At 42.8% G+C, this 25,395-nt stretch overlaps 1 protein-coding gene and 1 pseudogene across 1 annotated transcript; both read left to right on the top strand.

Annotated features, from left to right (window-relative positions):
• The first annotated feature begins 9,968 nt into the window (after positions 1 to 9,968).
• On the top strand, positions 9,969 to 10,313 carry LOC117203642 (60S ribosomal protein L37a-like; annotated as a pseudogene).
• An 8,619-nt stretch (positions 10,314 to 18,932) lies between these two features.
• Positions 18,933 to 24,480, top strand: SLC7A3 (solute carrier family 7 member 3). The gene is made up of 12 exons (XM_004275770.3): positions 18,933 to 19,374; positions 20,383 to 20,786; positions 21,112 to 21,270; positions 21,432 to 21,609; positions 21,807 to 21,919; positions 22,045 to 22,267; positions 22,461 to 22,600; positions 22,695 to 22,797; positions 23,039 to 23,205; positions 23,370 to 23,536; positions 23,868 to 23,976; positions 24,109 to 24,480. The coding sequence occupies exons 2-12, from the start codon at positions 20,417 to 20,419 to the stop codon at positions 24,237 to 24,239; spliced, it is 1,860 nt and encodes a 619-aa protein (XP_004275818.1). The 5' UTR covers positions 18,933 to 19,374; positions 20,383 to 20,416; the 3' UTR covers positions 24,240 to 24,480.
• Positions 24,481 to 25,395: the final 915 nt, after the last annotated feature.

Genomic DNA, 25,395 nt, shown 5'->3' with positions numbered 1-25,395 from the left:
ACCTAAAGATCTCCCTCATTCAAAAAAATTCACTTGGGGCTTCCCTGGTGGCGCAGTGGTTGAGAGTCCTCCTGCCGATGCAGGGGACACGGGTTAGTGCCCCGATCCGGGAAGATCCCACATGCCGCGGAGCGGCTGGGCCCGTGAGCCATGGCCGCTGAGCCTGCGCGTCCGGAGCCTGTGCTCTGCAACGGGAGAGACCACAGCAGTGAGAGGCCCGTGTACCACACACACACACAAAAAAATTCACTTGTATATTAAAAAAAAAGCTTTATTGAGCTATAATTCATGTACCATACAATTCACCTATTTAAATGGGTTTTAGTATATTCAGAGTTTAGCAGTCATTCCTCATTCCTCTCAACCCTCCCAGCCCCTGGCAGCCACTAATATATTTTCCATATCTATAAATGTGCCTATTCTAGATATTTCATATAAATGGAATCATACAGTGTATGCTCTTTTGTGACTGTCTTCTTTCTCTTAGCATACAGTTTTCAAGGTTCATGTAATAACATGTGGCAGTGCTTCATTTCTTTTTCTTTCTTTTAGTATTTTTTTTAGTACTTCATTTCTTTATAATGAGAAATAATATTTGACTGTATGGACATACCACATTTTATTTTTCCATTCATCAATTGATAGACATTTGTTTCTATTTTTTGGCTATTATAAATAATGCTGCTATCAATATTTGTGTACAAGTTTTTTTGTGGACATATGTTTTCATTTCTCTTGGGTATATATCTAGGCGTACATTTGCTGGGTCATATAGTAATTCTATGTTTAACCTTTGGAGAAATTGCCAAGACTGTTTTCCACAAAGACTGCACCATTTTACATTCCCACCAGCAATGTATGAGGCTTCCAATTAATCTACATCTTCACCAATACTTGTTATTATCTGTCTTTTTGATCATTCTAGTGGGTGTGAAGTGGTATATTACTGTGGGTTTTTTTTTCAGGGATCGAACCCACGGCCCCTGCAGTGGAAGTGTGGAGTCTTAACCACTGGACTGCCAGTGTGTTTTTTTTTAAAATAAATTTATTTTATTTATTTATTTTTATTTTTGGCTACGTTGGGTCTTCGTTGCAGTGCGCGGGCTTCTTATTGCAGTGGGTTCTCTTATTGCAGCGAGCGGGGGCTCCTCTTCGTTGAGGTACACAGGCTTCTTATTGCGGTGGCTTCTCTTGTTGCAGAGCGCAGGCTCTAGGCACGCGGGCTTCAGTAGTTGTGGCACGCGGGCTCAGTAGTTGTGGCTCGCTGGCTGCAGAGTGCAGGCTCAGTAGTTGTGGCACCCGGGCTTACTTGCTCCACGACATGTGGGATCTTCCTGGACCAGGGCTCGAACCCGTGTCCCCTGCATTGGCAGGTGGATTCCTAACCACTGCACCACCAGGGAAGTCCCTTACTGTGGTTTTGATTTGCATTTTCCTGATGGCTAGTGATGTTGAGTATCTTGTCATGTTCTTTTTGGCCATTTGCATATCTTCATTGGAGAAATGTCTATTCAGATCCTTTGCCCATTTTAAAACTGAGTTATTTATCTTATTTTTTATTGTTGTAAAATATACATAACATAAAATTTACCATTTTAACCATTTTAAAGCGTACAGTTCTGTGGCATAAAGTATGTTCACAGTGTTGTACAACCACCACCACCACCCATTGCCAGAACTTTCTCATCTTCCCCAGCTAAAACTCTGTACCTATTAAATAACTCTCCATTCTCACCTCTCCCCATCCCCTAGAAACTACCATTCTACTCTATGTCTCTATTCATTTGACTACTCTAGGAACCTCATATAAATGGAATCATATAATATTTGTCCTTTTGTGACTGGCTTATTTCCTCTAGCATGATGTCTTTAAGGTTTATCTATGTTGTAGCACATGTCAATATTTCCTTCCTTTTTAAGGTGGAATAATAGTCCATTGTATGTATATACCACATTTTGTTTATCCATTCATTTGTCAATGGACACTTGAGTTGTTCCACCTTTTTGGCTATTGTAAATAATACTGCTATGAACATAGGTGTACAAATACCTGCTCAAGTCCCTGCTTTCAGTTCTTTTGGGTATATACTCAGAAGTGGAGTTGCTGGATCATATAGTAATTCTATGTTTAAATTTTTTAGGAATCACCATACTGTTTTCCACAGCAACTGTACCGTTTTACATTCCCACCAGCAAGGCACAACAACACTTGTTATTTTCTGTTTTTTTTTTTTATTTTAAAATAGTCGTCTTAGTGGATGCGAAGTGGTTATCTTTTTATTATTGAATTGTAAGACTTCGTTATATATTCTAGACACAAATCTTTTATCAGATAAATGATTTGCAAATATTTCCCCCTATTTTATGGGTTGTCATTTCACTTTCTTCAAGGTGTCATTTGAAGAACAAAAGTTTTTAACTTTGATGAAATCCAATTTATCTATTAATTCTGTTGCTTGTGCTTTTGGTGTCATATCTATCCATTGCTGACTCCAAGGTCATGAAGATTTACACCTATGTTTTCTTATGAGAATTTTATAGTTTTGGCTTTTATATTTAGATCTTTGATCCATTTCGAGGTAACTTTTGTGTATGGTGTGAGATAGGCATCCAAAGTCATTCTTTTGCAAGTGACTATCTAGTTGTCCCAACATAATTTGTTGAAAAGATTATTCTGTCTCCCATTGAATTATCTTGGCACCCTTGTCAAAAATCAGTTAACCGTAAATGTGAAGGTTTATTTCTGGACTCTCAATTCTATTCCATTGAGTTATATATCTGTCCTTATGCCAGTATCACACTCTCTTGATTACTGTAGCTTTGTAGTAAGTTTTGAAATTGGAAAGTGTGAGTCTTCTAACTTTGTGCTTCTTTTTAAAGATGATTTTTACTATTCTGGGTCTCTTGAGTTTCCATATGAGCTTTAGAATCAGCTTGTCAGTTTTTGCAAAGAAGCCCATTGGAATTTTGATGAGTATTGCCTTATATCCATAGATAAATTTGGAGAGTATTGCCATCTTAATGTCAAGCCTTCTGGTCCATTAGCATGGGATGGCTTTCTTTTTTGTTGGTTTTTTTTTTTTTTTTTTTTTTTTGCGGTACGCGAACCTCTCACCGCTGCGGCCTCTCCCGTCGCGGAGCACAGGCTCCGGACGCGCAGGCCCAGCAGCCACGGCCCACGGGCCCAGCCGCTCCGCGGCACGTGGGATCTCCCCGGACCGAGGCATGAACCCGCGCCCCCTGCATCGGCAGGCGGACCCTCAACCACTGCACCACCAGGGAAGCCCCTGGCTTTCCATTTTTTAACATCTTCTTTGATTTCTGTCAACAATATTTTGTAGTTTTCAGAATGTAAGTTTTGTACTTCTTTTGATAAATGTATTATAAGTATTTTATTCTTTATTCTTTTTGATGCTGTTATAAATAAATGGAGTTACTTTTTTTTTTTTTTTTTTTTTTTGTTTGGCTGTGCCGGGTTTTTTTAGTTGTGGCATGTGGGACCTAGTTCCCTGATCAGGGATCAAACCCGGGCCCCTTGCATTGGGAGTACGGAGTCTTAACCACTGGACCACCAGGGAAGTCCCATGGAGTTACTTTTTTATTTCATTTTTGGTTTGTTTATTGCTCCTGTATAGAAATACAATTGACTTTTATATATTGATTTTGTACCCTGAAACCCAGCTGAACTCACTTATTAGTTCTGTTGGTTTTTAGTGGATTTCTTGGGATTTTCTATATGCAACATCATGTCATCTGCAAATAGTGACTGTTTCCAATCTGCATGCATCTTGTTTCTTTTCCTTGCCTAATTGCTCTAGCTCAAACTTCCAATGTTGAATGTAAGTAGTGAGAGTAGACATCTTTGTCTTGTTCCTGATTATAGGGGGAAAGCATTCAGTTTTTCACCATTAAGTATGATGTTACCTGTGGATTTGTGTGTGTGTGTGTGCTTCAACCACCTTTTCTTTAATTAATTTTTATTGGAGTATGGTTGCTTTACAATGTTGTGTTAGCCTCCACTGCACAACAAAATGGATTTTTTATAGCTCTTGAGAACTGCCTCTCCTCCTGAGCTAAGTCTCTGAGCCTCTACTCTGGAGATCAGGTCAGGGACAGTGGCCTCTTGGAGTGACACCCCTGTTTTATGAGCTGGGCACTGAAAAGGGCTGGTAGCCTCTGGTCTTCTAGGCTTGCCAGTGTGGAACCTCTGCCCTACAGGCTAGCTGGGCAAGGGCCTTAAGGACTTTCAGTAGTTTTTTCCTGCTGCACCTCCCCTCCCTGCTCTGAGATTAAAAAAAAAAAAGATGTGTAGGATTTTTCCTAGTACTGTTATGGTTTCATTTTATATTTAAGTTTTTTTATCCATATGGAATTTATTTTATTGTATTTTGGTACAGGATATATCTATGAATCCAACTTATTTGTTTCTAGATAGCTACCTATTTGTTCTACAGAATAGGGACGATTTTTCTTCATGTCTGCATCTCCAGTGCCTAACATAGCTCCTTGCCCATTGTAGGTTGTCTGTAAATGTGGTTTGAATGAACAAGATGGATACTGTGCTTCTCTTATAATATTTAGTACCTGCCTTACTGGGGTGGACATACCCTTAAATGACCCCCAATTTGTCACACCCTGTATAATCCCCTCCCCTGAGTGCAGGTAGAACCTGTGACTTGCTTTTAATCCATAGAATATGGCAAAGGTGATGGTATGTCACTCTCATGATTACATTAGGTTATATAAGACTCTATCTCAGCAAACTAGAATGAGAGAAACTCTCCTGCTAGCTTTGAAGAAGCAAACTGCTAGGAAATAAACTGCCTATGGAGAGGGCCATGTAGCAGGGAACTGCTGGTGGCCTCTAGGAGCTGAGAGTCTCAGTCCCACAACCATAAGAAACTGAATTCTGCCAACTATGTGAGTTTGGAAGAGCATCCCAAGTTCCAGATGAGGCCCCAGTCCTGGCCTATACCTTGATTTCAGCCTACTGGGATCCTAAGCAGAGACCTAGCCAATCTGTGCTGGGACTCTGACCCACAGAAACTATGCAGTAATAAATGGGATTGTTTTAAGTTGCTAAATTTGCGGTCATTTGTTACACAGCAACAGAAAACTGATTTAGTTAAATTGTTGACCCATTTAGAGCTTCCAGGTTTTCTTCATATCATTTTAAGCCAGTTTACTCCATCTTATTCCTTCAAAGTCAAGTTTTAAAATTGAATATATGACATTTAAGTATTTATTACCATTAAATCCCACCTTCTTGGTTTGGAATCAGTGTTCTAGCATGTAGATTATTTGATAGGTTTTATATCCTCTTCTTTGAGTTCTTCCTGGATGGCTTTTCTCTGTCCTTTTCCCCTAATACACTGTGGATTGTTCTTTCTTTTGAGATACAGTAAGTCCCCTGCATACGAACCTTCAAGTTGTGAACTTTCAAAGATGTGAACGTGCATGCCATCAATGTCAGGCGTGAGTGAAATTGCAGCTTGCCCTCTGTCTCCTGTTGCTGACGATCCTTCAGCTCTACCATCTCCCACCTCCTCTCCCTCCTCCAGTCAGTAACCCTTCTTGCCTGTTCGCTCGATGCCAGCCCCTGTATGCCAGCTGTTGTACTGTACTACTGTACTTTTCAAGGTAAGATTAAAAATGTTTTCTTTATTTTTGTGTTTGTTTGTTTTTTATGTATTATTTGTGTGAAAAGTATTATAAACCTATTACAGTATTGTACTATGTTGCCGGTTGTGTTAGTTGGGTACCTAGGCTAACTTTGTTGGACTTTCGAATGCGCTCTCGGAACAGAACTCGTTTGTATGTAGGGGACTTACTGTGTAATAGCATTATTACAGCGTGTTGTAATTATCTGCTTACACGCTCATCTTTCCCTACTAGACTATGAACTCCTCAAAGACAGGGACCTTGACTTTTCATGTCTTAGTGCGGTGCCTGACATGTAATAGAAGCTCAATAATTCTTTTTGTTGTATGAATAAAATGAAAGAAGAGGTGATGAATAACAGGAAATGCTTCATAGGACTTAAACAGAAGAGGTTGAAGGAAGATACGATTTGAGGTCTCCATGAAAATTTCAAGCCCCCTCTAAGGTGAATTCTGCCCCTATTCTGTCACTTAGGGATAGAGTTATGATCATAGGCCTCCCTATGTCCATTGCAGCTTATGGTGGCCCCTTTCCTGACCTAGCTGTGCTTGACAGGTACATTTAGTTCAAGACTATAATTCTGCACCCAGTTACAACACGCACACGTGTTGTTTTTCCCATACCACCAAGCAATTCTCAGACACTAGCTGGGTGTCCTAAATTCAACACAGTTCTGACACTATGTACCTGGAGATAACATCAGAGCCCACAGGCTCAGTCCTACAAGACTGCCCCGCCTCCAACTTCAGACATCAATTCCAAGTCCAGGTTGTCACCTGTGCTTCTGAACGGCCAGCTATAGAATGGAGGTTCCAAAACCCACTCCTTGGTTTTAATTACTTGCTAGAGTAGTTCACAGAACTCAGAGAAATATTTTACTTACTAGATTACCAGTCTATTATAAAAAGGTACAACTCAGGAACAGCCCGATGGAAGAAATACATAGGGTATGAAGAAAGGGCACAGAGATTCCGTGCCCTCTCTGAGAGCACCCAGACCCCAGAAGCTCTTCAAACCTCCGTCTGTTGGGGCTTTTTTTTTTTTTTTTTGCCGCACCACACAGCTTGCGGGATCTTAGTTCCCCGACCAGAGATTGAACCCAGGCCCTCGGCAGTGAAAGCGCCAAGTCCTAACCACTGGACTGCCAGGGAATTCCCTTTTTGGGGAGGTTTTTATGGCAGCTTCATTACATAGACATGGTTGATTAAATCATTGGCCATTGGTGATTGATTCACCCTCCAGAACCTTCCCCTCCCCCAAGGTCAGAGGGTGGGACTGAAAGTTGTTTCTCCTGGCAACCAGCCCCCATTCTTAGGCTAGGTCCAAAAGTCACTCATTAACATAACAAAAGACACCTTGATTGCGCTCCTCTTTTAGGGAATTCCAAGGATTTTAGGATCTCTGTTCAAGAAAGGAGGCAAAGACCAAATCACAATATCACAAAGACACTCTCATGGCAGAAACTAATGGAGCCTGAGTACCTGAGTCACAGGTAGAATAGGCTAAATACATTTCACAGGGTAGGGAATTATTGCCAGCTCCTCCTCTTTCTGATATCTACATCAGTGCTTATTTCCTACTTTGTGATAGCGAACCCCCAAGAGTTGGGAGTGGAATCAAGAACTGACACCCTCTGAGCGTAGTGTATTACTTACGAGGCAAGGACATTCCCTAAATTTTTATCAGGGAAACCTGAATATCTTCCCTAACCTAAGGAAGAGCTCAGAGTAATTCTCAGATCTAACAGAGGGTATCAAAGGCTAATCCTCAAGTCTGGAATGTAACCGATGTAAAGAAAATGAATTCATTTAATTGTATTATCAATATAATCTGTTTGAGGTTGCCAGAAAGTTGGTATTCTATGAGAAGAATAGAAATAATGGAACCAAAAGTAAGAATTTGTGAGTATATCACCAGGCTTGACCTTGAGAGCAGACATAATTTTCTCCAGAGTACAGTACAGGAGTTAATCCAACTATTCTTATTTGATGAAAAATATATCTAAGAATATCCAATTTCCTATTCATTGAAGCATTCTTTATAATAGTGAAAATTTGAGAACAACATCAATTTACCATAATAGTTATTTTAGAATACTTCAAAAGGATATTACAGTAGATTTTGAAGAATGTTCAATGCTAAGGGTAATAGTTTACTAGAGCTGCCATAACAAAATACCACAGACTGGGCAGCTTAAACAATAGATTTTTATTTTATCATAGTTCTAGAGGCTAGAAGTCCAAAATCAAGGTGTTGGCAAGTCTGGTTTCTTCTGAAGCCTCTCTCCTTGGCTTGCAGATGACCACATTCTTGCTGTGTTCTCACATGACTTTATTTTTCAGTGTGCACCCATCCCTGGTGTGTCCAAATTTCCTCTTATAAGAATACTAGTCAGATTGGATTAGGGCCCACCCTGATGGCCTCATTTTAACTTGAAAGGCCCTATCTCCAAATAGAGTAACATTCTGAGGTCCTGGGAGTTAAGGCTTTAACATGTGAATTTTGGAGGAACACAGTTCAGTCCATACAACGGGAGAAAGTTTTACAATATGAATAAAAGTGCAGGATATAATATTTAGTGTGATTCTAATCGTATAAACATATGCTGAAAAAGACTGGAAGGAAATACTCAAAAATATTAATAATGGTTTTCTTAGGGTTTGGGAGTTATGAATAATTTAAAATTTTTCTTCTTTATGTATTTTTGTATTTTCTAAATTTTCTACAATGAGCACGTATTCTATAATGGAAAAATGCAATAAAAGTTACATTAAAAATTCATTCCTTTTTCCCTTAATTCTATGACTAAATCAATTCACCTTCAAGAACAGAAGACAAGGGGAGATAAATGTGGCAGAAAAATTGATATCAATTGTTAAATTATAAGTGGCATTCTGTTATAAGTCAAGCTCTAGTGAGGTTGACCCTATTGACTGGTTCTCTTTTGAGTAAAATAATTTAAAATGACTTGTTTTTATGCGTGAAGGGGATCAAAAGGTAAAACTTCCAGTTATAAAATGACTAAGTCATGGGATGTAATGTACAGCATGGTGACTATAGTTAATAATACTGTATTGCATATTTGAAAGTAGGAGAGTGGATCTTGAAAGTTCTCATCACGGGAAAAAAAATTTTGTTACTGTGTGTGGTGATGGATGTTAACTTGGATTTATTGTGGTGATCATTTTGCAATACATACAAATGTTGTATCATTACATTGTACACCTGAAACGAATATAATGTTATGTCAATTGTACCTCAATTAAAAGATTTTTTTTAAACTTGTTTTTTTAATCTGAAAACCGGGGGATTCATTTCTGGACTGCAATAACACCACTATCCACTACCCTACAATGAAACCCTTGTAGAACCTTTCATCTGGCCCTTTCTTTGACATCTAACTATGAATTCCCATCCTGAGAAGATGTTTAAATCAAAGCATCCACATCATGTACTTTAGACTACTAATTTTCTCTTTCTATGGGACCACACTGTAAGAGATGTCAAAGCAGGAACCTTGTATTGCTGTGGTCTTCCAGGTTCACCCAACTATGATATTATGTCTCAACATATGAGCACACAGATTCCAAGCAACTGTTTCCAGATACCTTTATAATCACCTCCATTTTTACACTTTAGTATATCTGTGCCTTCTTATTGCTTTCTTTTTGGGCTCTCTCTTCCCACGCTGCTCTCAGCTCTGAAACTGCATACTTTTGCCCGTTCATCAGGAGCTGGTTCATCCAACTCTAGCATCCACCTTTGGGTGCATTTTCTCTTATCTAGTTCAAAGGTCATTGAATCATACGGGCTCCCCTCCATGAGGCAAACTTGCAGAACCTGTAATTAAGGAGACATGATCTAGATGCGGGGCAACATGGTTTTCATTAGAGTTAGCATTCCTAATATTAAGAGCTTATTAAAAGGCTAATAAGTAAGCATATAGATGAGCAACTAGTGGATGGAATCTAATGAAACTTCGAAAACCGTTTTTGAGAAGCTTTTATTTCAAAGGTAATTCAAAAGGAAATATCCTTTTTAAAGACCAGCAACTTAGCAAGATACCAGGTGCTGGGTTAGAAGAATAAAATGATCTTTATACTTGAGAAGGCCTGCCTAGTGGGGGATACGAAAAATATGAACACGATTATTCTTTTTTTTGGCCATGTGGCATGTGGGAGCTTAGTTTCCCAACCAGGGATCGAACACCTGAACCTCCTGCATGGGAAGCATGGAGTCTTAACCACTGGACTGCCAGGGAAGTCCCTGAATACGATTATTCTTTTATAGAAGAAGTACTATGTTAGATATATAAACAGAAGAAAAAGCTCTCTGGGCTCGGACCTAGGTTTTGGCGACATGGCTAAACGCACCAAGAAGGTCGGAATCGTGGGTAAATACGGGACCCGTTACGGTGCTTCCCTCAGGAAAATGGTGAAGAAAATTGAAATCAGCCAGCACGCAAAGTACACTTGCTCCTTCGGTGGCAAAACCAAGATGAAGAGATGAGCTATGGGCATTTGGCACTGTGATTCCTGCATGAAAACGGTAGCTGGTGGTGTTTGGACCACACCACCACTTCTGCTGTCACAGTAAAGTCTGCCATCAGAAGTCTGAAGGAATTGAAGGACCAGTAGAAGCACCACCTTTTGAAATGTTGCTAGCCTATAATAAATGGTTAATTTATGTAACAAAATTACTTTGGTTTGTTGTTAATTTTATTAGTTAAATGTTCTTATTTGCATTGCATTAATTTTGCTTTCTAAAAGAAGACTTGGATATTAAAATCCTTCTAATTTTTGTTGGAAAAAACAAAAACAAACAAACAAAACCAGAAGAACAAGAGATTAACACTACCTGAGTAGTGGATGTTAAGGTTTTAAAGGAGTCAATACATAATGCTTCCTTTTCCCCCTTCATAATTTCTAACCAACTGAGAAATAAGGCATAGGAGACCAGTAAATGGAGATTAAAATGTTAGCATTCTTACTGATGAAACTGTTGAGTGGACGTGACTTTAGAGCTGCAGTCAAGTGGGCCTTTTAATTTTCTTTAATTCTCTGCCCTGAATTAGAGAGACTTAACTCACCTGGTCGGGCAACCTAGGCCACCCTCAGAGAGCAAATCAGAATGCACCCTCTCTATAGGCAGGATGGCTTCAAAAGTGGGATTTCTGCTAAAATTGTCGCCTTGGTAGATCAATCGCTTTGGAACAAAATCTCATTTTCAAAACAAGCAAGATAGCAGAAATGACTGTGAAATGACTGTCTCACTTTGAAAAATAAACTGCTTGGAGTACTTTGTAAAAGGAGTAAGTTTTGCCTTAACAAATGTTAAAATATGGTAAAGCACCCATTATTTAAAATGTGCTGGGAAAAGAAACTAGAAACCACATAAATGTGCATAAATAGGGGACTGGTTAAATAAATTATGGGCCACCCCTACTGTGGAACACTAGGCAGCCCTTTTAAAAAGTGAGGGGGGCCCATGAATACTGATCTGGAAAGCAGTTCAAAATATATTTTCAAGAAAAAGAAACCCAGAAGAACATGTATAGTATAATCATATTTGTATTTTAAAAGGCTATCTGGGGACTTCCCTGGTGGCGCAGTGGTTAAGAATCCGCCTACCAATGCAGGGGACACGGGTTCGAGTCCTGGTTGGGGAAGACTCCACATGCCGTGGAGCAACTAAGCCCATGTGCCACAACTACTGAGACTGTGCTCTAGAGCCTGTGTGCCACAACGACTGAGCCCGCGTGCTGCAACGACTGAAGCCTACTCGCCTAGAGCCCGTGCTCTGCAACAAGAGAAGCCACCACAATGAGAAGCCCGTGCACCCCAACGAAGAGTAGCCCCCGCTCGCCGCAACTAGAGGAAGCCCGCGCACAGCAAGGAAGACCCAACACAGCCAAAAATTAATTAATTAACTAAAAAAAAAGCTGTCTGTATTTAAATTATGTGTATATTTTCTTGTATAGGCACGGAATCTAGAAGAAAGCAAACCAAACTGTTAACAGTGGAGATCTCACAGTAGGTGGAAGTGGATTTTTATTTTCTGTCTTACATGTTTTGCTTTTGTAATTTTTAAATTAAAAACTAAATTTAATGTGCTGGCATAAAAGCAGACATAGATCAGTGAAAAATAGAGAATCCAGAGCTGTATGCTAGTATATTTGAGAATTTACTACATGATAAAGTAGACATAATCAGACAGTCGAGAAAAAATGACCAATGAATTGTGTAAGGTCGGATCTTAACAAACGGCACCGCGAAACAGAAGAAAGCTTCAAGTGAGCTTTATTAGGGAGCACTCCGGGGCGAGGTTCACTGGTCCCAGAGAAAGGGGCCAGAGAAGTCGCACCCGGGCGAGGGTTGGGCAAGATTTTATAGGGGAAGAAGGGAAAGGGGTGTGGTGAATCTGGGAGGGCACAGGGTATTCCTTATTTGGTGGTCTTTTCGGGTATCCGGGGGGACCGTTAGTCCCGCCCCTCGAAAGGCGGGAAGGCTGGGCCGGGTGCAAAGTCCCCAGGTCATTTCCTGGAACTGGGTGGTCCGAAAGTCTCCAGGTCAGTTTCTGGAACTGGGTGGTCCGGAGAGTTTCGGTCTGATGCAACCTGTGAATCTGATTGTGTTCCCCTGCCTCGGGCCAGTTGGCCTTACAAATTGTATTAGGCCGACTGATTTGTATTTTGACAAAACTTCAAATTATTTATATACATAATATATATAATATCACATTTCAAACACCAAAGTAAATTCCAGATGGATTACAGGGTTAAGTAGAAAAAGTGAGATATCATCTATAAGAGGGTGATCATTTAAAACTTTTTTTTTTTTTTTTTTTTTTGCGGTACGCCGGCCTCTCTCTGTTGTGGCCTCTCCCGTTGCGGAGCACAGGCTCCGGACGCGCAGGCTCAGCGGCCATGGCTCACGGGCCCAGCCGCTCCACGGCATGTGGGATCTTCCCGGACCGGGGCACGAACCCGTGTCCCCTGCATCGGCAGGCGGACTCTCAACCACTGCGCCACCAGGGAAGCCCCATTTAAAACTTTTAATTTAAAACAATTCAAGCCTATGGATAATTTTAGTAGTGTAATGAATACCCATATACTGTTTACCTAAATTCACCAATTGTCAGTGTTTGCCACATTTGCTTTCTTTCTCTCCCTCTACACACACTCTCATGTGCATGCACGTGCATACACACATATGCACATTATTTTTGCTGACCCATTTGTGACACTTCATCCCTAAATACTCAGCACGTGTCTCCTAAGAACAAGGACATTCTCCTACATAACCTCAATACCATTATCATGCACAGGAAACTGGTACTGATACATTATCATCATCTAATACATAGTCCACATTCAAATTTCCCCAATAGCCCCAATAATGTCCTTTATAGTTGTTTTTAAAAAATATCAGAGTTCCATGGGCTTCCCTGGTGGTGCAGTGGTTGAGAGTCTGCCTGCCGATGCAGGGGACATGGGTTCAAGCCCTGGTCCGGGAAGATCCCACATGCCACAGAGCAACAAAGCCTGTGCACCACAACTACTGAAGCCCGTGTGCCTAGAGCCCGTGCTCCGCAACAAGAGAAGCCACCACAATGAGAAGCCCATGCACTGCAACAAAGAGTAGCCCCCACTTGCTGCAACTAGGGAGAAAGCCTGCACGCAGCAAGGAAGACCCAACGCAGCCAAAAAAAAAAAAAAAAAAAAAAAAAAACCCACAGCTAGCCATCATACTTAATGGTGAAAACCGGAGTGCTTTCCCCCTATAATCAGAAACAAGGCAAGGATGTCTACTCTCACCACTTCCATTCAACACTGTACTGGAAATTTGAGCTAGAGCAATTAGGTAAGGAAAAGAAATAAAGGGCATTCAGATTGGAAATGAAAAAGTGAAACCATCTCTGTTTGCAGATGATATGATCTTGTATATAGAAAGTCCTAAGGAATCCATTAAAACACTATTAGAACTTATAAGTGAGCTCAGCCAGGTTGCAAGGTACAAGATCAATATACAGATATCAATTATATTTCTATAGGATCAATGAAAAAAATAAGGAAACATTTTATTTACAATAATATTAAAAAGAATAATATACTTGGGAATATATTTATCAAAAGAAGTACAAAACTTACTCTCTGAAAACTATAAAATATTGTTGACAGAAATTAAAAAGACCTTAAAAAATGGAAAGACATCCCATGCTCACAGTTCAGAAGAGTTGATATTGTTAAGATGGCAATACTATCCAAATTAATCTATGGATATAAGGCAATATCCATCAAAATTCCAGCTGTCTTCTTTGCAGAAATCGGCAAGCAGATCCTACATTTCACATGGAAATTCAGGGGACCCCAGAATAGTCGAAAGAATCTTGAAAGAGAAGAACAAATTAAAGGACTTGCATTTCCAATTTCAAAACTTACTACAGAGCTACAGTAATCAAGAGTGTGGGACTGGCATAAGGACAGACATATAACTCAGTGGAATAGAATTGAGAGTCCAGGAATAAACGCTCACATTTTTGGTCAGCTGATTTTTGACAAGGGTGCCAAGACAATTCAATGGGGGAAAGAATAGTCTTTTCAATAAATGGTATTGGGACACTTGATATCCATTTGCAAAAAAATGGATTTGGACCCCTACCTCACACCTTGTACAGAAATTAACTCAAAAATGGATCAAAGACCTAAATATAAGAGGTAAAACCATAAAACTCTTAGAGGGAAATATAGGTGTAAATCTTTGTGACCATGGATTAGGCAATGGTTTCTTACATATGACACTTAAAGCAGAAGCAATCAAAGAAAAAATAGATAAATTGGACTTGTCAAAATTAAAAACTTTTGTGTATCAAAAGACACTATGAAGAAAGTGAAAAGACAGCTCATAGAATGGGCAAAAATATTAGCAGATCTTATATCTGATAAGGATCTAGTGTCTAGACTCTACAATAAAAAGACAATCCAGGGCTTCCCTGGTGGCGCAGTGGTTGAGAGTCCGCCTGCCGATGCAGGGGACACGGGTTCATGCCCCGGTCCGGGAAGATCCCACATGCCGCGGAGCGGCTGGGCCCCTGAGCCATGGCCGCTGAGCCTGCATGTCCGGAGCCTGTGCTCCGCAACGGGAGAGGCCACAACAGTGAGAGGCCCGCATACCGCAAAAAAGAAAAAAAAAAAAGACAATCCAATTAAAAATGGATGAACTAATAAGCACATGAGAAGATGCTCAACATCATTAGTCATTAGGGAAATGCAAATCAAAACCACAATAAGATACCACTTCACACTTACTAGGATGGCTATGATAAAATAAAAGATGGATTATAACAAGTGTTGGTGAGAATGTCGAATAAATGGAACCCTCATAATACTGCTGGTGGGAATGTAAAGTGGTGCAGCCTTTGTGGAAAACAGTGTGGCAGTTCCTCAAAAGATTAAAGATAGAGTTACCATATGATTCAGCAATTCTACTCCTAGGTATGTACTCAAAATAATGTAACACATATGTCCACAGAAATACTTGTATACTAATGTTCATAGCAGCATTATTCATAATAGCAAAAAAAAAAGGGAGACAACCCAAATGTCCATTGGCTGATTAATGGATAAATACGTTTTTTTTCCCCATACAATGGAACATTATCTGGCAATAAAAAGGAATGAAGTATGTACTTATACATGGTAGAACATCAATGAACCTTGAAAACATTATGCTAAATGAAAGAAGCTGGTTCACAAAAGACCACATACTGCATGCTTCCATTTAGGTGAAAATGTCTAGAAAAATAGGCAAATTTATGGAGACCGAAAGTAGAATTGTGGTTGCCTAGGGCTGGAGTGAGGGGTTTGGGAGGAAATGGGGAATGACTGGAAATGGGAACAAGGTTTCTTGTTGGGATGATGAATATGTATACAATTGATTGCAGTAATGGGTGTACAGCTCTGTGGCTATACTAAAAACTAGTGAATTGTTCACTTCAAAAGTTTGAATTTTACTTTTTTTTTTGCGATATGCGGGCCTCTTACTGTTGTGGCCTCCCCCGTTGCGGAGCACAGGCTCCGGACGCGCAGGCTCAGCGGCCATGGCTCACGGGCCCAGCTGCTCCGCGGCATGTGGGATCTTCCCGGATCGGGGCACGAACCCGTGTCCCCTGCATCTGCAGGCGGACTCTCAACCACTGCGCCACCAGGGAAGCCCCAAAAGGTTGAATTTTATGGTATGTGAATTTTATCTCAATTATCAAAAGAGTACGTACTATATGTTTCCATTTATATAAAGAACAAAAACAGGTAAAAAAAAAATCTAGGCTGTTAGAAGTTGGGACAGAGGTTGCCCTTATCAGAAGGGAAAGTAGTTACTGGAAGGAAGCATGAAGGGGATTTCTGGGGCACTGATAATGGTTTGTTTCTTGATGTGGGTGCTGTTACAGGAGTGTGTTCATTTTGTGAGCATTCATTGAGCTGTACACTTACGATACCAGTGTGCACATTTCTCTGTGTATACCGTACCTCAATAAAAAGTTAAAAAATTTTAAGCTCTGTAAATGAAAGCAACAAACATAGGAAAATATTTGAATCGAATATTACAGAAGAAAGGTTAATATCTATATAAAGAATTAATTCTCATTTATGAGGAAAGCATCAGGACCCAAATAACTAAGTTGGAAAAAGAAAAGATATGAATAAACAATTTCCAAAAGAAATAGTAATTCTAAACAGAATGCACTTCTACTTTTATTTTATTAGCAAATGACTTGTTTAAATTATAGCTATGCTGGTGAGATTGTGGTAATGTTGCTTTGCTGTAACATGGCTGATAGCACTGTAAACTGATAAAAATCCTTTGGGAAAGCACTGTAACAAGTATCAAAATTTACAAATATGTTCGTTATCTTTGACTCAGTAATCCCAATCCTGGGAATGAAGCCTAAGAAAGTAATTCAACTAGAGACATTGTATTAATGAAGGTGTTTCTTAGAACAAAGGAAAACTGGAAACAACCTGAATAAATGTTTAAATGGTTAAATAAATAATGGTACATCAGTGCTATGGAATATTATGCAACCACTAACAATGACAATTTTGAATACTAGAAGTAATTTGAAAAATATTTATTTGATCATGAAAACAGAAGCATGCAAAATTATATGATAATATTGGGTGGGTTTTTTCTTTTTTTGCAGTTTTCATTAGTGTTAAATTGTTTTATAATAAAAACAAACAAAAAAATTCAATGTTTTGCACCTGGCCATTATACCACAAGAAAGAGTTAATGAAGCTGGAGAAATCCATAATGGTGGAGGACATCAGGGAACTTCTGGAAAAATAAAAGCTGAGGAAGGAAATATGGTTGAATCCTACAAATTCATGAAAGGGATAGGTAGGTGAATGAGAAGAGTTGCATAAAATCTTGGAACGCTACAATTGGAGAGCACCTCCTAATGCTTCTAATTAACTGATCAAGTTTTTATTGAATAATTGAATGCCCATTAAGTCCACTGTTAACCTGCACATGCTAGGCTAGTCTCTACATGGGACCCTGACTTTACTTCATGCCTCAACCCCTTGCAAACTAAGAGGCCTTATTAGTTTCTACTTAGTTACTACTTCTTAGTATTCCAGTCTGTACCAAGGACTTCTTTCCCTGAATATTTACAACAGCAACTTGTTGATTAATCTCATAATTGAATCAATCATCTAATCTAAGTAACCAAATAATTATCATACACACCAAAGTATTATTCTGAATATGAATTAAGTTTTTAGTGAATACTTCCCATGTGCCAGGCAGGAAGAGTTGACTTCATAATCTCATCTAAGCATCTCAACCACCCTGTGAAACGTGTATATTATATCCAAAAACTGAGGCTCAGAGATGTTAGGTAATTTGCTCAAGGCCACACAGTATCTGAGCTGGAAATTTAACCTAGGTCTAACGCCAAAGACTGCACTCCTAACTACTAGGTAATACAGTTTCAATTGTATTGTGTGTGTGTTCTTTCCCTAACTAGATTTTTAAGACTACGAGGGCCAGGATTTTATTTTCTGCATCCTTTGTAGTCTCTTCATTGCTATGCTAGCTGCTATACATAGTCAGTGCTCAATGAATACTTAAGGAAAGCCAAAATGGAGCTGTAGCTAGCTGAAACTACCAGTTACTTCAAAAAGGATTTATATTTTAGATAGATTTATTGGTGACATATTCATAATGGATTATTTAAAGGAAACAAGGATATTTAGGCCCATCCTTAATCCCTGAGATGTCTTGGTGGAAGAGAACCACACCTTCACAACCCTTGGTGCTCCATTCTAAGAACTGATTAGGCTGGATGGGGTTTTAGGGTCTGATACCCGGTGTGATCTTTCTTTGATTCTTCTGCTCCTCTTCTGTTTCCCAGAAACTAGCCTAAAAGGGCTTGTCTCCATGCTGGTGCTTCTCCTGGTTTGGCTTTGCTTGCTGCCATGCCTCCTTTTCTTGTGCATTTAAGTGAGGTATGGTACACATAGAGGCCGGTATTGAAGTCCAATACACCAGGTTTTACCAGTAAGGTGGTCAACAAATAATTATGGTGTATGTCAGGCAAGTTATGCCTCTGAGCCTCAGTTTACTCATCAGTAAAATGGAATTAAATAAGCTCCCTCCTCTAATATTTCAGTATTGTCAGAATTTCATAGTTAATATTTAGTTTAACATTTATAGGTAGCTGGAGGTACACTATGGAGAAACTGGGGCCTAGAAATCTAGATGGGATTAATTATCTGTGTACAGGTGGTAGTTGAAATCATCTTCCATTCTCCTGCTGACTGCATTAGGAAACACCCACAGTTGAGGGTCAGGGTTGAGGGGTTGGCGTCAGATGGCTGTCCACAATCTGGTAGGGTCCTTGGGAAAGATTTCAGGGGTGAGGTAACCTCATGTAGAAAAGAAAGCTTAGTAAGAATGAGAGTTGAGTTGGAGACTCCCCGGTGCTGTTTTCCCCTCCACCTCTCACCCCCCTCCCCCACTCCTGCCAATCACCGATTCTGACTATCAAGGCACAAAGGTAGAAAATCCCCTGGGGTTTCAGGCCAGGAAGCCTCTTATTGTCCGGGTCTGACGCTCAGCGAGGATAATGGGAAAAGGCTGCCCTCCCCCTTTCTCGCTCCCTGCCACGCTCGTCTTGCTTTTGCAAGTGGGAAGCAATGTCAGGCCCCACGGAATCCCTTTTTCAAAGCTGGAGAGAGAGAGAGAGAGGGAGGGGCGGGCGAGAGAGAGAGAGAGAGGAGAGAGGGTGTGTGTGTGTGTGTGTGTGTGTGTGTGTGTGTGTGTGTGTGTGTGTGTGTGTGTGTGTGTGTGTGTGTGTGTGTGTGTGTGTGTGTGTGTGTGTGTGTGTGTGTGTGTGTGTGTGTGTGTGTGTGTGTGTGTGTGTGTGTGTGTGTGTGTGTGTGTGTGTGTGTGTGTGTGTGTGTGTGTGTGTGTGTGTGTGTGTGTGTGTGTGTGTGTCTTGTGTAGCGAGGAGGATTGGGGGTGGGATTTCATGACGTTACCGGCTCCGCCTCCGGGTGTATAAAACGGGCGCTTGGCGCGCAACGACCCCAAGCAGCAGCTTTGAAGCTTGAGCAACCGAGCTCGGCATCCCCAACCCAACTCGGCTGAACTCAGCCTCACCGAACCCTATCCGAGACGCTCCGCGCTCTGGGCTTGCAAAAGCTCCCCGGTAAGCGTTGGAGGCCGACAAGTGTGTCGGAGGGGGCGGGCGAGGGTCTGGGCATACCTAGGATTCTCTGGCAACCATGGCATGCAGTTGCATCAACACGGCCGTGACCTGTTGCTGGCGAGACCCCAGCCCTGGGAGCCAAGGCTCCCATTTCCACCTCAGCCCCAGACCTTTTCTAGATGGGGGCATAAGAAACTGGGAGCTGAGTCGCGGGGCATAGGGCGGAACCCCTCCTCTCGGGTGTGAGCAATTTCTGGCTGCTCAGGGGCCCCTCTCGGGGGGCGTCTCCAAATCTTTAGATGTCGAAGCCCCGCCTCACTGTTGATCCTTGCTGGTCAGCCTTGCGGGGCGGGAGGAAGTGGGGGAACATTTGCTTACCCCCCTGGGCGATGGCAGCGCCAGTTACACAGTGTGGGCTTGGAGAGGAAGGATGGAACTGAGTCGGTGCTCACTTTTGATCTGTAGCCGAGGTCGGTCCCCCATCCCTCCGGGAGATCTAGGAACCTTGCTTATTTGAAGCCCTGGGGGCGAGCGCCGAAAAGGAATGTGGATATTGGGTGTGAGAAGGGGGTTCTCCCCAGAGCTGCTGGCTTTTACTGGGTTGAGTTCTGTTTAATCCCCAAAGAACCACAGGCCAGGGAACGGACACAATTGAGCTTCTCTGGCTCCTGGGTTGGGGTCTAGGATAAACGCTATAGTTTCCCCGCCAAAGAAAGAAGAGACTAATATTGATTGATCACCTACTAGGTGCCAGGCCACTGAACTATCGGGAGGTTTCACATGCCTTTTCTGAAATTAGTCCTTCCACAAACCTGTGAGGTATTGTTATTCCTACTTGCATATGAAGAAACTGAGGTTAGAGGAAAAGTGACTTGCCTTTGTCCCTTCAACATCCTCCTCCCATCCCCCCCCCAGCTCCTTTACTTGGTGGAGTGGGTATTGTAATTCACTCTTAGAGCTTAGGGATAATGAGCCCTATTGAAGGTCTTTTGTCTTGTTTTTCACCAGATCCTTCCTAGCATCCTCTTCAATTCCAGCCAGAATGCTGTGGCAGGCGCTTTGCAGATTTGGTCAAAAGCTGGTACGCAGACGTACACTGGAGCCAGGCATGGCTGAGACTCGCCTTGCTAGATGCCTGACCACTCTGGATTTAGTGGCCCTAGGTGTGGGCAGCACATTGGGTGCAGGCGTGTATGTCCTGGCTGGCGAGGTGGCCAAAGATAAAGCAGGACCATCCATTGTGATCTGCTTTTTGGTGGCCGCCCTATCTTCTATGTTGGCTGGGCTGTGCTATGCAGAGTTTGGTGCTCGGGTTCCCCGTTCTGGTTCTGCGTATCTCTACAGCTATGTCACTGTGGGTGAACTCTGGGCCTTCACCACTGGCTGGAACCTCATCCTCTCCTATGTCATCGGTGAGATGGTGGGGCAGGGGGCAACTGCACAACCAATGAAGGGGCATGGAGTCAGGAAATCTGGGTGGAGTGGTGAAGTGAGGTGTTCATTCACAGGACTTAAATATACATAAATGCGTGTATTTGTTGGGGGGCTGGGAGGGTTGAAGTTGTGGAGAAATTGTTTGTTCTACTTACCTCTGTCTTGGTGTCCTTAATTGACTGGCTTTGGTTCTTAAAAGGTAAGAGTAGGTGAAAATAGCAGGTATTCTTGTGAGACTGGTCTGGGGGAGGGAGGAGAGGAGAGAGGAAACTTGACCCCGTGTTTCTGCCTCTGGTCCACCAGGTACAGCCAGTGTAGCCCGGGCCTGGAGCTCAGCTTTTGACAACCTGATTGGGAACCACATCTCTCAGACCCTGCAGGGGAGCATCTCACTGCACGTTCCCCATGTCCTCGCAGAATATCCAGACTTTTTTGCTATGGGCCTTGTGTTGTTGCTCACCGGTGAGGCAAGGGACAGGGACAGTGACGGGGGTGGGGCTAGTGGGGACTAGGCCTGGGAGCTTGTGGAGGAGAGAGCAGTGAGAAAGAAGAAGCTGGGAAGGAAAGGTCTGCACATAGAGGCAAGGAAACAAAGCTTGGACTGAGGCCTTTCTTTCCCACAGGATTGCTGGCTCTGGGGGCTAGTGAGTCAGCCCTGGTTACCAAAGTGTTCACGGTGGTGAATCTTTTGGTTCTCGGTTTTGTCATCATCTCTGGCTTCATTAAGGGAGATCTTCACAACTGGAAGCTCACAGAAGAGGACTACAAACTGGCCGTGGCTGGACTCAATGACACCTATAGGTTAGGAGATTCAGGAGATGCAGAGCTGGGAGCATGACGGGGAACAGAGGGATCTGTGCTGAGGGATTCTGGATTGGCAGTGGGGAGGAATGGGAGCCTAGGCCTTGAAGACCCAGCTAAATAGTTGGGCCTTAGAGAAAAGGAACAAGAGTTGGCTGAACACGCTCTTACCTTTTCTACCCCTTCTTTCACTTTAGCTTGGGCCCTCTGGGCTCTGGAGGGTTTGTGCCTTTCGGCTTCGAGGGGATTCTCCGTGGAGCAGCGACCTGTTTCTATGCATTTGTTGGTTTCGACTGTATTGCTACCACTGGTAACACAGTCATTCCGTTCTGTCTGGGGCTTGGGCATCTGCGTGTGCTCAGGCGGTGTGCGGGTTGGAGTGGTAGAGGAGCGAGCCTGCTTCTCTGATTCAGAACCTTGTGCCCCTTCCTGCAGGGGAAGAGGCCCAGAATCCCCAGCGTTCCATCCCCACAGGCATTGTGATTTCACTCTTCGTCTGCTTTTTGGCCTATTTTGGTGTCTCTTCGGCACTCACACTCATGATGCCTTACTACCAGCTTCAACCCGAGAGCCCCTTGCCTGAGGCCTTTCTCTATACTGGATGGGACCCTGCCCGCTATGTTGTAGCCATCGGATCCCTCTGTGCTCTTTCTACCAGGTCAGTGTCAAATGTTTGTTTTCCTCTGCTGTCAGAGTCTCAGGTGATAGCGTTCCACACCAGAGAATACCCCTTAAAAGGCCCTTAAGTAGTCCCTAAAACGGCTGTGAGCAGAAGGTGGAGACTCGTTAAGCTCACAGTCCTGAGGAGAGAGATGCCCCGTCAACGCCGCTCTGGGCGTACTTCTCTCCAGCCTCTTGGGCTCTATGTTCCCCATGCCTCGGGTGATCTACGCGATGGCAGAGGATGGCCTCCTGTTTCGTGTCCTTGCCCGGATCTACACCGGCACACACACCCCCATCGTGGCCACTGTGGTCTCTGGCATTATCGCAGGTGAAAACTCTTCTTTGCCCTTCCCCTCGTTGTTTCAGCAACTCCGTTCACTTTGCTCTTGCCTTTGCTCATGTTTTCTGCCCATCAATTTCAGCATTCATGGCATTCCTCTTTGAACTCACTGATCTGGTGGACCTCATGTCAATTGGGACCCTGCTTGCTTACTCCCTGGTGGCTATTTGTGTTCTCATCCTCAGGTGAGACTCCTTTCCTCTGCATGCTGTGGTTTGGGTTTTGAGTCTGAGATGAGGAGTGATGGGGACCTGCTCCTCCTTCTCTTCCTTCATCATCCTGACTTTCCTTGAGGAATAGGGACATCCCTCCCTGCCAAAAAGAGTGGCTACCCTTAATGGTGACGAGGAAGGTTAAGCTGCCTGGGAGAAGATGGTATAGTGGTTAAGGGTTGTTCTTAATACTGCCATCTTCCTCTTGTCTCAGGTATCAGCCTGACCAGGAGATGAGGAATGAGGAAGGTGAAGTGGAGTTGCAGGAGGAGAAGATCCATGAAGCAGAGAAGCTGACCCTACAGGGACTATTTTGTCCACTCAACTCCATCCCCACTCCACTCTCTGGCCAAGTTGTCTATGTTTGTTCCTCACTACTTGGTGAGCATTGGCATTTTTCTCTTGGGTCAGCACGATGGGAAGGAGGGGAGTGTGTGGCATTTGGTGGCTGAGAGAGGGTGACCCTCCTTGGAGCGGGGTGCCTAATGTCTTAATATGTTGCTCTCAAGAACTGGTTTTGATGTTTCTCAACTTGACCCTTGAAGCTCTACTGCTGAGTGTCCTTTGCCTGGTGCTGGCCCAGTGGTCCACTCCACTGCTTTATGGAGACCCAGTGTGGATTGCAGTGTTTGTGCTGCTCCTGATGCTCATTACTGGGATCACTGGAGTCATCTGGAGACAGCCACAGAGCTCCACTCCACTTCACTTTAAGGTAAATGACCTCTTTTTTTCCCCTCCACCAACCCATCTTGGAAGAATACGTTCCAGATACCTTGCAGTCTCATACATATTCTTTCATTGGACAAGAAGGGAAAGATATAGGAGATACCTAGGCCAAAGATGTCTTCTCTGACCCTTCCTTTTCCATTTCCACAAATTCTGCATATTCTTGGAGTCCCATATGAGGTACACTACATGAATGGACACTGAAATACACAGCATGAGTAGGAGTCGGACTCTCCCTTTCCTGGCTTGAGTAGGTTAGGGATCTCTTTCTATATCACCCTGTGGTCTGTACAAAGAAGATTTTGCTTTGTTCCCAGGTACCTGCTTTGCCTCTCCTCCCACTAATGAGCATCTTTGTGAATATTTACCTTATGATGCAGATGACAGCTGGTACCTGGGCCCGATTTGGGGTCTGGATGCTGATTGGTAGGTATCCACTTGGGAAGAGTAGGCCTCTCGGGTCTCCTTTCCCACCTCCTTTCCCTCTTGAGTATGGAGCCCTAGTAAGCTTTTACAGGCCACTATTTTCCCTACCTCACAGCTACCTTTCCCTACTAGGGTTTGCTATCTACTTCGGCTATGGGATGCAGCACAGCCTGGAAGAGGTTAAGAGTGACCAACCCCCACTCAAGTCTAGGGCCAAAACTGTAGACCTGGATCTCAGCAGTGCCTGTACACATTCGATTTGACATCATCACACCTGAATGCTGTCTGTTCTCCCCGCACAATAATGGAGAGTACTCCTGACCACACAGAGAGCTAGGCTTGCCATGGGATGTTGGTGGGGCAACACAGATAGAGCTCTGTATTTATTGTGGAGTGAAGGATGTGTCTGCTCTTTCTTGTCTTTTTTTTTTTCACTCGTCTACTTTTTAACTGTATCTGTAGCTGCTTACTGGCTTTTAAAAAATTATTAAAAGAAACTAGAAATAGAAACTATGTCTTGTTCTTTGCTTACTGGAGATGATATGGAGCCTGACTTTCAGTGTGGAGAGCTTCAGATAAGTGTCCTTTGTTTGCTGCCGTCACCGCAAAAGTATCTGCTGTGCCTGTGTGTGCTTTCTTGTTGGCTTGGGGTTTGAGTAGGGTGGTGTAAGTAGCCATCAAGTCTAGTCACACTTCAAGGAACGATCTTGAGATATGTTTTCCCCTTGCTACACAAAAGGTTAGGTTCTGAATCAGTAGACAGCAAGACTCGTCTCTGGGATTTGGGGGTGGACTCTGATCTCAACACTGGCATTGGTCAGGGCCTACACTGAGACCATTGTCTTCTGTTCCACCCCTTCTAGTTGGACCAGTCCCAGACTCCTATGACTACCTGGACAACAGAAATTTTGGCTGTGGTGTTTAGTACTTCTGGGAAGGGGTGGACAATAGGAGAGGATGGGTAAAGGACTGTGTATATGTATAGCTACTGGTTGTTGTAAGGAAACAGAGGTTAGAGCTGCTCAGACCAAGAACTATTCATTCCTCCATTTACTCAACAAACATATGAGGAGCGCCTGTAAAATGCTAGGCCCGTGCTGGGTGCTGCGGATACAAACATGAATAAAACATAGTCCCTGCCCTCAAGGAACTCACGATCTAGTGGGGGAGACAAGCAGGTAAACAGGAAACAATGCGATTTGTCTCAGGGCAGGGGTAAGTGCCGAGAGCTGCAGAGGCACAAAGAAGGATGTGCTTGACCTGAGTGCACCCTGCGGCTTGTGGGATCTTAGTTCCCCGACCAGGGATTAAACCCGGACCCTCTGCAGTGAAAGCGCGGAGTCCTAACCACTGGACCGCCAGTGAATTCCCTTGAGTAGGTGTTTATGAAGTGGACTGAGGGGGAGGGCTTATCTGCCA

The sequence above is a fragment of the Orcinus orca genome, chromosome X (assembly GCF_937001465.1).
Source record: "Orcinus orca chromosome X, mOrcOrc1.1, whole genome shotgun sequence".
NCBI lineage: Eukaryota > Metazoa > Chordata > Mammalia > Artiodactyla > Delphinidae > Orcinus > Orcinus orca.
Note: the sequence above shows the minus strand (reverse complement) of the source record. Positions and strands in the feature narration are given on the sequence as shown.

What these genes read in the sequence shown, in the direction of transcription:
- SLC7A3 (XM_004275770.3), top strand. Translation starts at nt 20,417, where the DNA reads ATGCTGTGGCAGGCGCTTTGCAGATTTGGTCAAAAGCTGGTACGCAGA. An exon ending in CCTTGTGTTGTTGCTCACCG is followed by an intron (nt 21,271 to 21,431) that starts GTGAGGCAAGGG and finishes TCTTTCCCACAG; the next exon opens with GATTGCTGGCTCTGGGGGCT. An exon ending in GGACTCAATGACACCTATAG is followed by an intron (nt 21,610 to 21,806) that starts GTTAGGAGATTC and finishes CTTTCACTTTAG; the next exon opens with CTTGGGCCCTCTGGGCTCTG.